This window comes from Candoia aspera, chromosome 1 (assembly GCF_035149785.1).
Source record: "Candoia aspera isolate rCanAsp1 chromosome 1, rCanAsp1.hap2, whole genome shotgun sequence".
NCBI classification, from domain to species: Eukaryota; Metazoa; Chordata; class Lepidosauria; order Squamata; family Boidae; genus Candoia; species Candoia aspera.
Genome location: NC_086153.1, coordinates 293722887 through 293735939, shown reverse-complemented (window position 1 = coordinate 293735939; position 13053 = coordinate 293722887). Strand labels below are relative to the sequence as shown.

Sequence of the window (13053 nt, the reverse complement as noted above, 5' to 3'; positions counted from 1 at the left end):
GTAATTTCTTGTCTTTATGAATAAAGAAGCTAATGCTTTGTATTGTACTTCTTCCCTTCAGGCCTAATGACCTGCTAAGATTAACTCAACCCTTTTATATAATCTGTTTTGGTTTCAGGAATACATTTTTCTGGATCAAATCCTTTCCTTAACCACAACGTCCATTCGGTAAGAAGTTAAATACGACTGCTAATATCTACTTTCAACTCCAAGTGAAACAGACATTTAGACATACAATTAATATTAATAATTCTAATGAGTAAATAGGATTAGTCATGAAAAGAAAGCACCACACAGGTAAATATCAGCTGAATCATAATCCTACTGTGCAAGGTGCATAGGTTTTCTCCTCCTGAAGGAGGAAAAAAAGTAAAGTAGGCCACTGGGTAAGTCCACTTGGCTAGCAATTTCTACACAAGACTGGCTTCAGATCATGTGCTTTCAGGCAGTGCAAAATCATAGATATCAGTTTACTTGATCCAAGTAGCCATTTCCAAATGCTTATCTGAAATCCAATAATAGTCTATTTATGTTACTTGTGTAAAACATGTGCCAGAAACACATGATTTTCAGGAGCAACAATATTCTGAGTAATCAATGTAAGCAAAATCTGTGTGTTCCTATTGTAAGTAATGTTCAACATATTTATATTGTGTTAAAAGTTAAATTGTGCTGAGAGTTTTTAAATCCTAACCAGTCCATATTGTAGTAACTATTAACATACTTAACATACCTATTAGACTTACTTACATATACCTACTATTTCTGGAAACTGAACGTTATGTCTTTCAAGGAATTGTAAATCTTGAACATAGAAGAAATACTAGAGAGATCAACAGTGTGATGTTAATTATCTAACTTAGTTTAGCTAGACTGAAATTTGTCACATTTATTAAAGAACGTTTTAGCATTAATGAATTTTTTTTTTCAAATTGTAGATTCAAATACTGTGTCTTCTAAATTGTAGGAGAAACATTAGCCCATATTGTTAATTGACTATAGATTCAAATATATTAATATATAAAGTTTTAAAATGAAAAAGTGAATTGGATGAGTAGTAATGATATCCACGCTACAGTGATTTTAAAATATCTAAATGTGACAACAATAAAAGGCTAGTTCAATGTAACAAATAAAGTATACATTAAAATTTAGGACTGGCTGCCAGTTTTAGAATGTTAAAAAGCTAGTCATGATTTTGATAATGAAAGAATAATTAAAGCAACAAACAAATGAAACAGCTGGTGATGAACTACATTTTATTTGACAGCTGCCTAAATTTTCCTCTCATCTAAGAGGTTTTTGAACATTCCCATGACAACCAAGGAGAGAGCAGCTTTATCTCTGTTGCCTCATGAAAGTTGCCTGGGCTAAACTCTTAAGAGTAACTCAGAAGAATAAGCGCAGCTTTATGAGTTGTTACAATCCATTTATTAATAGTGACACCTATTTCATATTTTAAAAACAAAAATAATAAAAAAGAGGTAACACTATATTTACCCCTAAAACATGTATACCAGTCCACAGAAAACAAGTTAAAAAGTAGAAATAGGTAGAAATAAACTTATTAATCCATCGTATAATATTTGGAGCATGGAAAGCAGACACTTTTTTAAAATGTTCATTTTGTACAGCCACCACTGGACAAACAAGAGCAATTTCTCCTCGATTATTATAAATCTTCAATGCAGCTAACAAAGAATTTGTATGAATTTAATGTTAGCTAGCATAAGATAGCCTCTCAAAATTTGAAAAGAATATTGTTTTTATCTTGTGTTCACATATACTTGCTCTTATTCACAGAGAGAGAGAGAGAGAAAGCACAAAATAATACCATAACAGAAGGGTGCTGTATCTGTGTTTAAAGAAGAGGTTGTTGGCAAACAGCACAGCTCACTTCTGCTGAAATGTACACAACTGATCTATGCAGCAGAGAAAGCTGGCACCCAGGGCTTACAACCTTAATTTGCCTGCTAGAAGGAATGGAGATTTACCTTCAGAGCACGTTCTTGATTGTTTTCAGCAGTCAGATGTCTAGGGTTGTTTGCAGAAGTCTGGTTCTGCTCTTTCATATGATGAAGCTCCTGCTCCAGCCGTTTGCACTGCAACGAGGAAAGAATCCCATTAAGTGAGGGAGCTGGCATGCATGCATGCATGCATGCATACACACACACACACACACACACACACAGTGTGTGTGTGTGTGTGTGTGTACATGTACATACGTGACATGATCTGGTAGTGGAAGAGATTACCATCAATCCTTTGCCATAGTCTGATCACTTTCTAATTGCTTTCTCTTTGCTGGTGCCCCTTCCCCTACAGGGAGGTAGGTCCTATCAGATTAATTTGCCCTAGGGAATTAAGGAACCTTGATGGATTCCAAAGGGAGCTTGGCTTTTTTTCCTGAGGATCTGGTGAGCGGTTTGGCTGAGGCCTTAGCCACTGTCTGAAACAGGCACGTAACAAGAGCCTTAGATCAGACCTCTCTATGCAGCCTCTTGCTGTGCGTTTGTTCTCTGAGGAGCTCTGAGAGACGAAACACCAGAAGAGATGCCCATAGTGCCATTGGAGAAAGGCAAACAGTGAATACGAATGAGCATGAGTAAAAGCCCATGGTAGGAGATATGAGTAGTAAAACCTGTGGCCAAATTGTGTGCTTTATGGCTCTTTCACATTTCTATTGTCCCTTTTTAAAGACAAACTTTTTAATATTGTATACCACTGAGGGTTATTATTGAGTTGGGCGGCTGTAGAAATTGGTAAATACTGTAAATACATAAAATAAAGGTGCTGGTGATCACCTTCAAAGTCCTACATAGTTTGGGACTCGACTCTCTTTGAGACAGCCTGCTCCAAAGAGAACCTGCCTACCCAAGGCATGTCTGTATAGGGTGCTTGTTCAAAGTCCCTAACCCTCATGAGGTATGAGAAACAGGAGCTTCCCTTCAGTGGAATGCCCTCCTGCCATATATAAGAGCCACACCCTGATTCCTAGGACCAAGGAATGCTTTTTACCTGTGCATTTGGGGACTGAGGCATGGATGACAGTGTACCTGAGTTGAAATGAATGCAACCGCTTCATGTTGCAGTTTTATATCACTATAATGATGTGGATAGTATTTACTATTATTGATATGGCTGATAATACTGATGCTGTCTGAACTATTGTAATGTACTATATGTATTGTAGATTATACTGTAAGTCTCTTAGAGCTGTATAATTGAAGTGGCATAGAAAAATTTGTAATAAATAAAACCTTGGGAGGAAAACAATCCAATAAAGCAGAAAAAATTCAATACCAACATTTATAAGTTGTTTGGAGTAGAAGAGAAAATGAGATTAAAAGGGTGACTTTAACATGAAATTTATACTAATAACTAACTTGTGAATTAGCTTGAGAAGTGAAGTACAGCAGTAAGAAAAATATGTCCATTGTTTCCAGCAATTCTGTAACGATAGCAAACCGTAATGTATTGTATGCCAGACTTCAGGACACTCAGCGTGGAAGTTCTGGAATGCACCAGAAAAAAAGTACAACTGCAAATTCAGATACAACAATGTGTTTGATTCCATGAAGATTTTCCATATATGTGTGCTTACAATCTGCTCATTTTTGTATCAGTACAAACTTATTTTATTAATGAATAATATAATCTCATACAGTTATGAATACCAATAATAAAGAACATATCTTAGTGGATGTTAAGATATTTTTTTCAGCTTGGATTCTTTATTCTCATAAGCAACACCCAGTTGTGCAAAGTGACCAGAATCCATTTTATAGACACAGAAGTTCAGGTTCAATGTAACTAAAAACCAATGCAGAGGTGAAGTATGTAATTTAAATATTCCTTACTGTGCAGAGTATCAGGTTTTTTATTTACTATGGGCTGGATCTAGTACAGTAATTGCTCACACCAGTAGGAGTAGACAACTAAGAAAAGCTCCATGTAAATGCTCCAGACAGAGTGAAAAGGGAATGAGGTGATTCTCAACTATCCGTGTCTCTTTCACGTCCCCCATGCAACCTCTCATACTCTTCTGGTAGATCTGAACAGATTTCCGGAGAAGCAATTAGGCAGAATTCATCTTGAAGGGTTAGGCATGACTAAAAGAAGGCCATGTGTCAAAAAAGCTGTATATTGTAGATTAAAACAAAACTTATCAAATCCTAGAAAAGATCTCTAAGGGTTCTATTTTCCACTTCTTAAAAATCCAAAACACCCTCTAAGGAAAAAACTAGGCTATGCAACGTCTTTCAAAGAGATATTTCACAAGCACCCATTTTCAGATCATTAAAGCAGCTGAATCATTTGCAATATTCTCAGGCTGCTTTGGAAACTGCACCCAGCTTTATTTGCATGTGTGGGCATGTACAGTGACTTCATTTCACTTTCTTCCCAGTGAAGATCCTCTTTCGAAGGCTTTGCACAACCCTACAAATAGCTGCTACGCATCTCACTCTCAGGATTTTGTAGGAAGTCATCTACTGAAGAGCTATGATTGGTTGCCCAAGAAACAGAAGATAGATTATACAGATATGCCTGTCCTTTCACTATAATGCACAGTTAATGTAAACACAACCGGTGGCTCCTTCCTTTGGCTGTGGTCTGTATTAGTCTTATGTATTAGTTGGTTATTTTCTGTGGTTAGTTATGGCCAGAATTAATCATGTGTCTTGCATTCAGACCACATACCATAGGCAGCTGGTTTAGTAGCTGCACTATTTAGGGGTGGGATATTAAAGGTGAAACCAGTAGCTGTGTGCCCACTAGCAAAGCTCTGTGGCTTACATTCCTATGCAAACATAGGCCTTGTTCTTCTATTGCTAAAATTATAAAACTTTGTTGTTGTTTATTCGTTTAGTCACTTCCGACTCTTCGTGACTTCATGGACCAGCCCACGCCAGAGCTTCCTGTCGGTCGCCAACACCCCCAGCTCCCCCAGGGACGAGTCCGTCACCTCTAGAATATAATCCATCCACCTTGCCCTTGGTCAGCCCTTCTTCCTTTTGCCCTCCACTCTCCCTAGCATCAGCATCTTCTCCAGGGTGTCCGGTCTTCTCATGATGTGGCCAAAGTATTTCAGTTTTGCTGTTAATATCATTCCCTCAAGTGAGCAGTCTGGCTTTATTTCCTGGAGGATGGACTGGTTTGATCTTCTTGCAGTCCAAGGCACTCTCAGAATTTTCCTCCAACACCACAGTTCCAAAGCATCGATCTTCCTTCTCTCAGCCTTCCTTATGGTCCAGCTCTCGCAGCCTTATGTTACTACGGGGAACACCACTGCTTTAACTATGCGGACCTTTGTTGTCAGTGTGATGTCTCTGCTCTTAACTATTTTATCGAGATTTGTCATTGCTCTTCTCCCAAGGATTAAGCATCTTCTGATTTCTTGACTGCAGTCAGCATCTGCAGAAATCTTCACACCTAGAATACAAAGTCTTTCACTGCTTCTACATTTTCTCCCTCTATTTGCCATTATCAATCAAGCTGGTTGCCATAATCTTGGTTTTTTTGAGGTTTAGCTGCAAGCCAGCTTTTGCACTTTCTTCTTTCACCTTCATCATAAGGCTCCTCATTTCCTCTTCGCTTTCAGCCATCAAAGTTGTCATGTTCACTGTTTCAATGTGCCTGGTACATTGTAACACTTCACATGTCATTTGCTAATTGCGTGTTTGACTTGCAGGGAAGGGAGGCTTCCATAGCCCAGTGTCATGTTCGCCGTTTCAATGTCTTTGATACATCGTAACGTTTCGCATGTCATTAGCTGGATGCGTGTTTCATCTTTCTCGGGAGGATGGGAGTATTTATCTTTTGGCTTCGCTCTGGAATGTATTTGCATTATCTACTGCGCTCAAGGTTACTTTCCCAGGCTAGCAGCTCTGACGATTGCTAGCACCTGTGACGGGCGGGGCTGTTACGAGGGAGGCGGGATACGTTTGCACCAAGGGTTTAAGTTTGTATTTGGCGCGCTTTTGCTCATTCTCAGCTTTCTCTGTATTTGCCTTTAGTTCCTTAATAAATCAGATTTCATATAGCAGCCTCTTGTGAGTCTGAGTATTTGGGCTGGGGCAATTATTACATAAAGCTGAGAATCTAAGATCCCAATTCCGCTGGCCCCTGTCCAGGAAAAGACAAGTTGTCTAACCCTGTGAGGGAGAGTGCCAGCGATGACCGAACCCGACATCGTGATGATGGATGAAGGGGAACCGGACTCGACCGTGAGGCAACCCGACCGACCGTCCCAAGGGGGGGAGCTGCCAGCCATCCTAGAAGAGGCGAGCTCCGAGTCGGAGGGTGAAGCCGGGGGCATGAAAACTGCCCCGGAGACTACCGTAACTTCTCCGGGTGAGCTGGTCACCTGGGATGAGACCCAAGGGGATGTCACGGTGGCGGGGGGCCCATCCTGGAGGCAGAGATACCCACTATCCCCCACCGTGGTTCAGGTGCAGCCAACGGAGGGCTCCCCCACGCCGGATCGTATCCGAGTGCTGGAGTCAAAAATGGACTCGTTAGAAACTATACTGAAGCAGCTGAGTCTAGATGTGACCTCGTTGAGAGAAACCCGGGAAGGATCAAGCCAACGGCATTCAACCCCTTCGTCCCATGGGCAGTCCCTGGAGCAGCGACGGCCAGCGCGGAGGCGCGAGGGGGACCAGACGGTCCAGATGGAAATAGCAGCATCACCGGTGCGGCCGCCCCAGGGCCCTGCGCCGCCGCGAGCCCGGGAAGCACAAACCCCGGTAGCCCCGGTGGCGGGGCACAGCCCGGCGGGGGGCGGGATGAGAGACTTCCCTGTCAAGTTTGATGGGGACCCGACCAAACTCTCATTTTTCCTGACGAATGCTAAAGCCTACATGGAAGAATGGGGGTCGCTTTTTCAATCGGAAAAGGCAAAGATCATCACCATTGCCACCAAACTGAAAGGGAGGGCGGCAGACTGGTATGTCCAGATGTGCCAGTCGGAAGCGCCTGAACTGGAGAAATTCAACGAGTTTCTCTGGGCATTGAGACAACACTTTGAGGATCCCCTGGCGAAAGAGAGGGCAAAGCGAGCTCTGAAAGAACTTAAGCAGGGGTCAAGATCCGTGGCCGATTATGCGCTAGAGTTTAAAGCGCTGGCTGGGAAGGTGGATGACTGGTCCCAAGCCACCATCATCGAGTTATTCAAGGATGGCCTGAACACAGAGGTGCTGCGCTGGTCCTTGGGGAGGGACGGCCCATATACGCTGTACGAATGGATCCAGCTGGCGGGGAGGGCTGAGCATGCCCATGAGATCTTCGCCCATTGAAAGACCGCCAAATCGGGGCGGGAGGTGAAGCCCAGCTGCCCACCAAGCACCGGGGGGTGACCAGGACAATGACCCTGGGATGAGGAGCGAGAGAAGCGGTATGCAAAAGGCCTGTGTCTGAGATATGGTAAGGAGGGGCATCGAGTGGCGGCGTGCCCAAAGGCAAAGGGAGAGGAACGGCTCGGAAAACCGCCGACGAAGTCCCCTGCCCTGCCGAGGAAGCAGAAAGCCGCGGTGGCTGAAACCGAGGGAGACGATGTGATGTTCTACGAGGATGAGGGTGAGCCCGAACTACTGCAGCCGGCGGGAAACGCCAGCCACCTGCTTTAAAGGGCGCCACAGGGCAGGTGGTGGAAGAAGGGCGCGAGCCTTCATCGGTGAGTGGTAGTTACCGCATTCTCACGGTGAAGTTGAAGTTGGGCTCCTGATCCAAGACTGTAGAAGTATGGGCCATGATTGATTCGGGGTGTTCCCGGTGTCTAATGCACCCCGATGTGGTAGCGGCTCTGGAGCTACCTACTTTCCCTTTACAGCGACCCATCACCTTTACACAGCTGGACGGGTCCATGGCAGGGGGCAAACCGGTCACCCATTTCACAGGGCGGGTAGCCTTGCAGCTGGGCAGCCATCGGGAAGGTTTGTCTTTTGTCGTGGCCCCAGTAGGGGGTCCCTTGGTGGTGTTGGGGGTGCCCTGGTTGGTTCAGCACGCCGAAAACGTCCTGGAAGCTGAGGTACCCGTTGTCCCCGAATGTAATCAGGGCTGGCGAGAGAGGGTCGGAGGACTCTGGAACCCCTGTGAGAGCACAAGGGTGGGAAGCCAGGTTACAAACCCTAGAAGAAATAATGCTGAAAATATCATTGGCTTTGTGGGACCCACTGAGAGAGAGAAGGGAGCACCGTTCCCGACAGTCGTCCCCCTCTCCTCCCCCTTCCCCGGGGGTGAGGATGAAGGATTGGAGAAGGCATCGGGCGGGTTCACCATCGGGCAGTCCCAGACGGTCGTCCCCATCGCCCCCGCGGCATGCAGAGGACCGAGGAAGAAGAGCGGAAAGAGGGGAGAGGAGACATCCAAAGGTCAGGATTTCAGATTCCCCCCCCCCCGACGAAAGATCGATGAGGTCCAAGAGGAAGGCTGGGCAGAAGGAGAGGAAGAAGAGCCCGCTGGGTGCCAGATATAGGGAGTTTACGGTCAAGTTTGATGGGGACCCCACGAAGTTGTCATTCTTCCTGACAAATGCTAAAAGCTATATGGAGGAGTTTGGGGCGCTGTTCCCCTCTGAGAGGGCTAAGATAAATGCTGTGGCCACCAAGCTGGAAGGCAGGGCAGCTGATTGGTTCGTACAGTTAACTGAAATGGAGGCCCTGGAATTGGACAAGTTTGAGGAGTTCTTGTGGGCGCTCAAATTGCATTTTGCTGACCCGTTGGCAAGCCAAGGTGGCCCTGAGGGAGTTGATCCAGGGATCAAGGTCTGTTGCAGACTACGCCTTAGAGTTCCAAGCTTTAGCTGCAAAGGTGGACGATTGGTCACAGACGACTCTGATAGAGATGTTCAAGGATGGTCTGCGACCTGAGTTGTTGAGGTGGTCATTGGGGAGAGCAGATCCCACCACCCTATATGACTGGATACAGCTGGCAGGGAACGTGGAGCAAGCCCATGCGAAGTTTGCTCAAAGTAAGAGAGGTCCCAAGCAAATGGCCATGATGAGAGCTGCCAAGCCCATGGGCACCGCAGCCCATGCAGGGCGAACGGCGTGGCAGGAGGAGAGGGAGAGCCGCTACGCGAAAGGGCAGTGCCTCCGATGTGGGAAAGAGGGCCACCGAGCAGCGGCATGCCCGAAAGGGAAACCTGAGGAGTGCCAGGGGAGATCATCAGGAAAATCACCCTCCTTCCCCAGAAAGATGAAGGCGGCTGTAGCTGAGGGCGAAGAGGAAGGAGTCCCGTATTTCAGAGAGGAGGGGGAGCCCGAATTGCTTCAGCCGGCGGGAAACGCCAGCCACCTGCTCTAATGGGCAGGTAGTCACGCCCTCCATGGGCAGGTGGAAGAGGGAGGACGCGACTACCCCTCGGTGAGTGGAAACTTTCCTACGTTGTCAGTGAAAGTTAAGTTGGGCTCCCGAACAAGAACTGTCGAAGCATGGGCATTGGTCGACTCGGGGTGTTCCCGATGCTTGATGCACCCGGATGTGGTGGATGCGCTGGAATTACCCATGTTCCCCCTAAAACACCCTGTGATTTTTACCCAGTTGGATGGTTCTACGGCGGGGGGGGGGGGGGAAGCCAGTCACCCATTTTACGGGCATGGTGGCATTGCAGATGGGTAGCCACCGGGAAGGGCTGCCGTTTGTCATGGCGCCTGTGGGAGGGCCGTTGGTCATTCTGGGGATGCCCTGGTTGGTCCAACAAAACCCACACATAAACTGGGTGCACCAGACTTTGACATTTGAGGATGGGTTCTATCAAATCCCTATAGAAGAAGACGCTCCACAGGAGGCCGTGGGGAGGGTGGTGGTGGCAACCCCGCATCTTGCTGCCGCCCCCCTGGAGGGCCTGCCGGAGCAATACCAGAGTTTTGCAGATGTGTTTGGAGAAAAGGAGGCGGACCAACTCCCTCCTCACCGGAGAACTGACTGTGCAATAGAGTTGGTCCCTAATGCGCAGCTGCCCAAACCTAAAATCTATGCCATGACGCAAAAGGAGCTGGCAGCGTTGTGTGAGTTTGTAGACAAAAATCTAGCTAGGGGTTTTATTGAGCCAGCTAATTCACCAGTTGGCGCCCCTGTCTTGTTCCGGGCAAAGAAGGATGGGACTCTGAGACTCTACGGATTACCACGGGCTCAATGCGGTCTCACTCCTAAACAAATACCCTCTGCCCCTCTTAAAAGACATGCTAGCACATCTGTCTAAAGGGAAAATTTTCTCTAAACTGGACTTGAGGGAGGCATATTTCCATATCCGTATACGGGAAGGGGATGAATGGAAGACTGCTTTCAATTGCCCTCTGGGCTCCTTCCAGTACAAGGTTTTGCCGTTTGGGTTGGCAAGGGCACCTGGGGTGTTTATGCAGCTAATCAATGAGGTATTACATGATCATTTGTTCAAGGGGGTTTTGGTGTATTTGGATGATGTGTTGATTTACACTGAAACAATGGAAGAACATGAGCGTTTGGTGAAACAGGTGCTTAGCAAACTAAGAATGCAGAGTTGTATGCTAAACTCTCCAAATGTGAATTTCATAAGACACAACTTGACTATTTGGGGTACAGAATTTCGGATGCAGGGGTTGAAATGGACCCTGCCAAAGTGCAAGCCATTTTGGACTGGGAGCACCCGCGCATGTGCAGGCAGCTCCAAAGTTTCCTTGGGTTTTGTAACTATTATCGCCCGTTCATCCAGGGGTTTGCTGAGATTGCATTGCCTCTAACTGATTTATTGAAAACCAAGGGGCGGGGCGACACATGGAGGGTGAAAAACCCGGAGGCAGTGCTCAATTGGACGCCTCAATGCCAGTCGGCGTTTGACAAGCTTAAGAGATTGTTCACTGCTGAACCTATTCTGCAACATCCTGATCCCGATAAACCCTTTGTGGTTCAGGTGGATGCTTCCGACTTTTCCATTGGGGCTTTTTTGACGCAAGCTGATGCTGCTGGTTGCCTCAAGCCTTGTGCGTACTTGTCCCGAAAGTTCTCTGAGACAGAAAGACGGTGGCATGTCTGGGAGAAAGAGGCTTTTGCAGTGAAAGCGGCTTTAGACACTTGGCGCCACCTTTTAGAGGGGGCTAAATGTCCCTTTGAAGTGTGGACTGACCATAAGAATTTAGAAGCCCTTAGCATGCCCCGCAAACTCAGCCTGAAGCAGGTTCGTTGGGCTCAGTTCTTTAGCCGTTTTGATTTCCAGTTAAAGTTCATCCCAGGGAAGAAAAACTTCCTGGCCGATGCGCTTTCCTGCTTGCCTCAGGATTCAGCCCAGGCACCTGATGTCATGGGGATGCTTTGGACAGAGCCCCAATTGGGGATGCAAGCTGTCACATGCAGCCAGACCCGTGGGCGGTTGCCCTCAGCGTCAGTATCACCGGCTGCTAGAGCGCCGGCTGTTCCTTCCCAATTGCAACAAAAGTTTCTCTCTGAGCTGAAATCTGACACCTGGCTGCAAGCGAATAGAGACAGTGTTACTTTTGACAAAGGCTTCGCTTGGAGGCAGAATCGCCTCTATGTGCCTGACAGTTTGCGAAAGGAAATCTTAAGGGGGTCTCATGATGATAAGCTGGCAGGTCATTTTGGATTTGTAAAGACCCTACACCTGGTCCGCAGGCAATTCTGGTGGCCCTCCTTAAGACGTGATGTCAAGGACTATGTCGCTTCTTGTCCAGTGTGTGCCATGTCAAAACGGAAGGGGGGCAAGCCTCAGGGCTTGCTGCAATCTGTTGCCAGTCCCTGCCACCCTTGGGAGGAGGTCTCCATGGATTTTATCGTTGATTTGCCTCCCAGCCAGAGGAAGACTGTGATTTGGGTGGTGAAAGATTATTTCTCTAAGCAAGCCCATTTCATTCCATGTGCCTCCATTCTGTCTGCACAACAATTAGCCCGCCTTTTCCTAATCCACATCTACAGGATCCACGGGAGCCCCTCCCGTTTGGTCACAGATCGCGGAACACAGTTTACTTCCCAGTTCTGGAGGGCATTTTTAAAACTGGTTGGCACTAAACAAGCCTTATCCACTGCTTGGCATCCTGAGACTGACGGGGCCACGGAGGCTCTCAATGCTACCCTGGAGCAGTTTCTCTGCTCATTTGTGAACTACCAACAGGACAATTGGGTAGACCTCCTCCCCTTTGCTGAAGTGGCATACAACAACTCCGTTCATCAGAGCACAGGACGCACACCTTTCAGTACTGTGTTCGGGCGCAACTTTGTGCCCATTCCTGACCTCCCTCAACCCACCGTGCCACCTTCATCTCCTTCGGATTGGGCTGCGCACTTGGCAGATTCCTGGCCAGTGATTCAACAGGCATTGGCTGACGCCCACTCAGCTTATAAGCTCCATGCTAATAAAAAGCGTGCACCTCAGCCTCCTTTTAAGGTGGGGGATAAAGTCTACCTGTCTACTAAATACATCAAATCTTCTCAACCTTCCAAGAAGTTAGTCCCTAAGTTTGTTGGTCCCTTTCCTATTGTGGGTGTTGTGAACCCTGTCACATTTAAGTTAGACCTGCCACACAATCTTAGGCGTTTACATCCTGTTTTTCATTGCAGCTTGCTCAAACCCGTTACCCACTCCGATCGCTGGCACCCACAGCCCGCTCCTCCCGCGCCAATCATGATTGACGGGCAGCAGCACTTTGAGGTGAAAGAGATCCTGGATTCTCGCTGGCTTGGTGGAACACTGCAGTACCTCAACTGATGGAAGCATTTTTCCCACCCTGAGTGGGTGGCTGCCCACAATGTGCGCTCTCCTCTTCTAGTTACACACTTTCATGCTGCTTATTCTTTCAAGCCTGCGCCTTAATGTTCTTTGGGGGGGCGGTATGTCATGTTCACTGTTTCAATGTGCCTGGTACATCATAACACTTCACATGTCATTTGCTAATTGCGTGTTTGATTTGCAGGGAAGGGAGGCTTCCATAGCCCAGGCTGTTATTTCTGGGTTGAAGGAATGGAATGTGTTTGGGTTTTCTCAACTGCTCAAGGTTGCTTTCCCAGGAATGGTGAAGACAGTTTCTGGCACCTGGGGGGGAGTGTGTGTGTGGTTAGAACGGC

General features: G+C 46.9%; 1 protein-coding gene across 3 annotated transcripts in view; it reads right to left on the bottom strand.

Annotated features, from left to right (window-relative positions):
- MIPOL1 (mirror-image polydactyly 1) overlaps positions 1-13053 on the bottom strand; it is a 201554-nt gene that overhangs the window by 86376 nt on the left and 102125 nt on the right. For all 3 annotated transcript variants that reach the window (XM_063290062.1, XM_063290061.1, XM_063290063.1), the window contains exon 8: positions 1995-2102. In XM_063290062.1, the coding sequence (XP_063146132.1) occupies positions 1995-2102 (108 nt within the window). The remainder of the gene's footprint in view (positions 1-1994; positions 2103-13053) is intronic.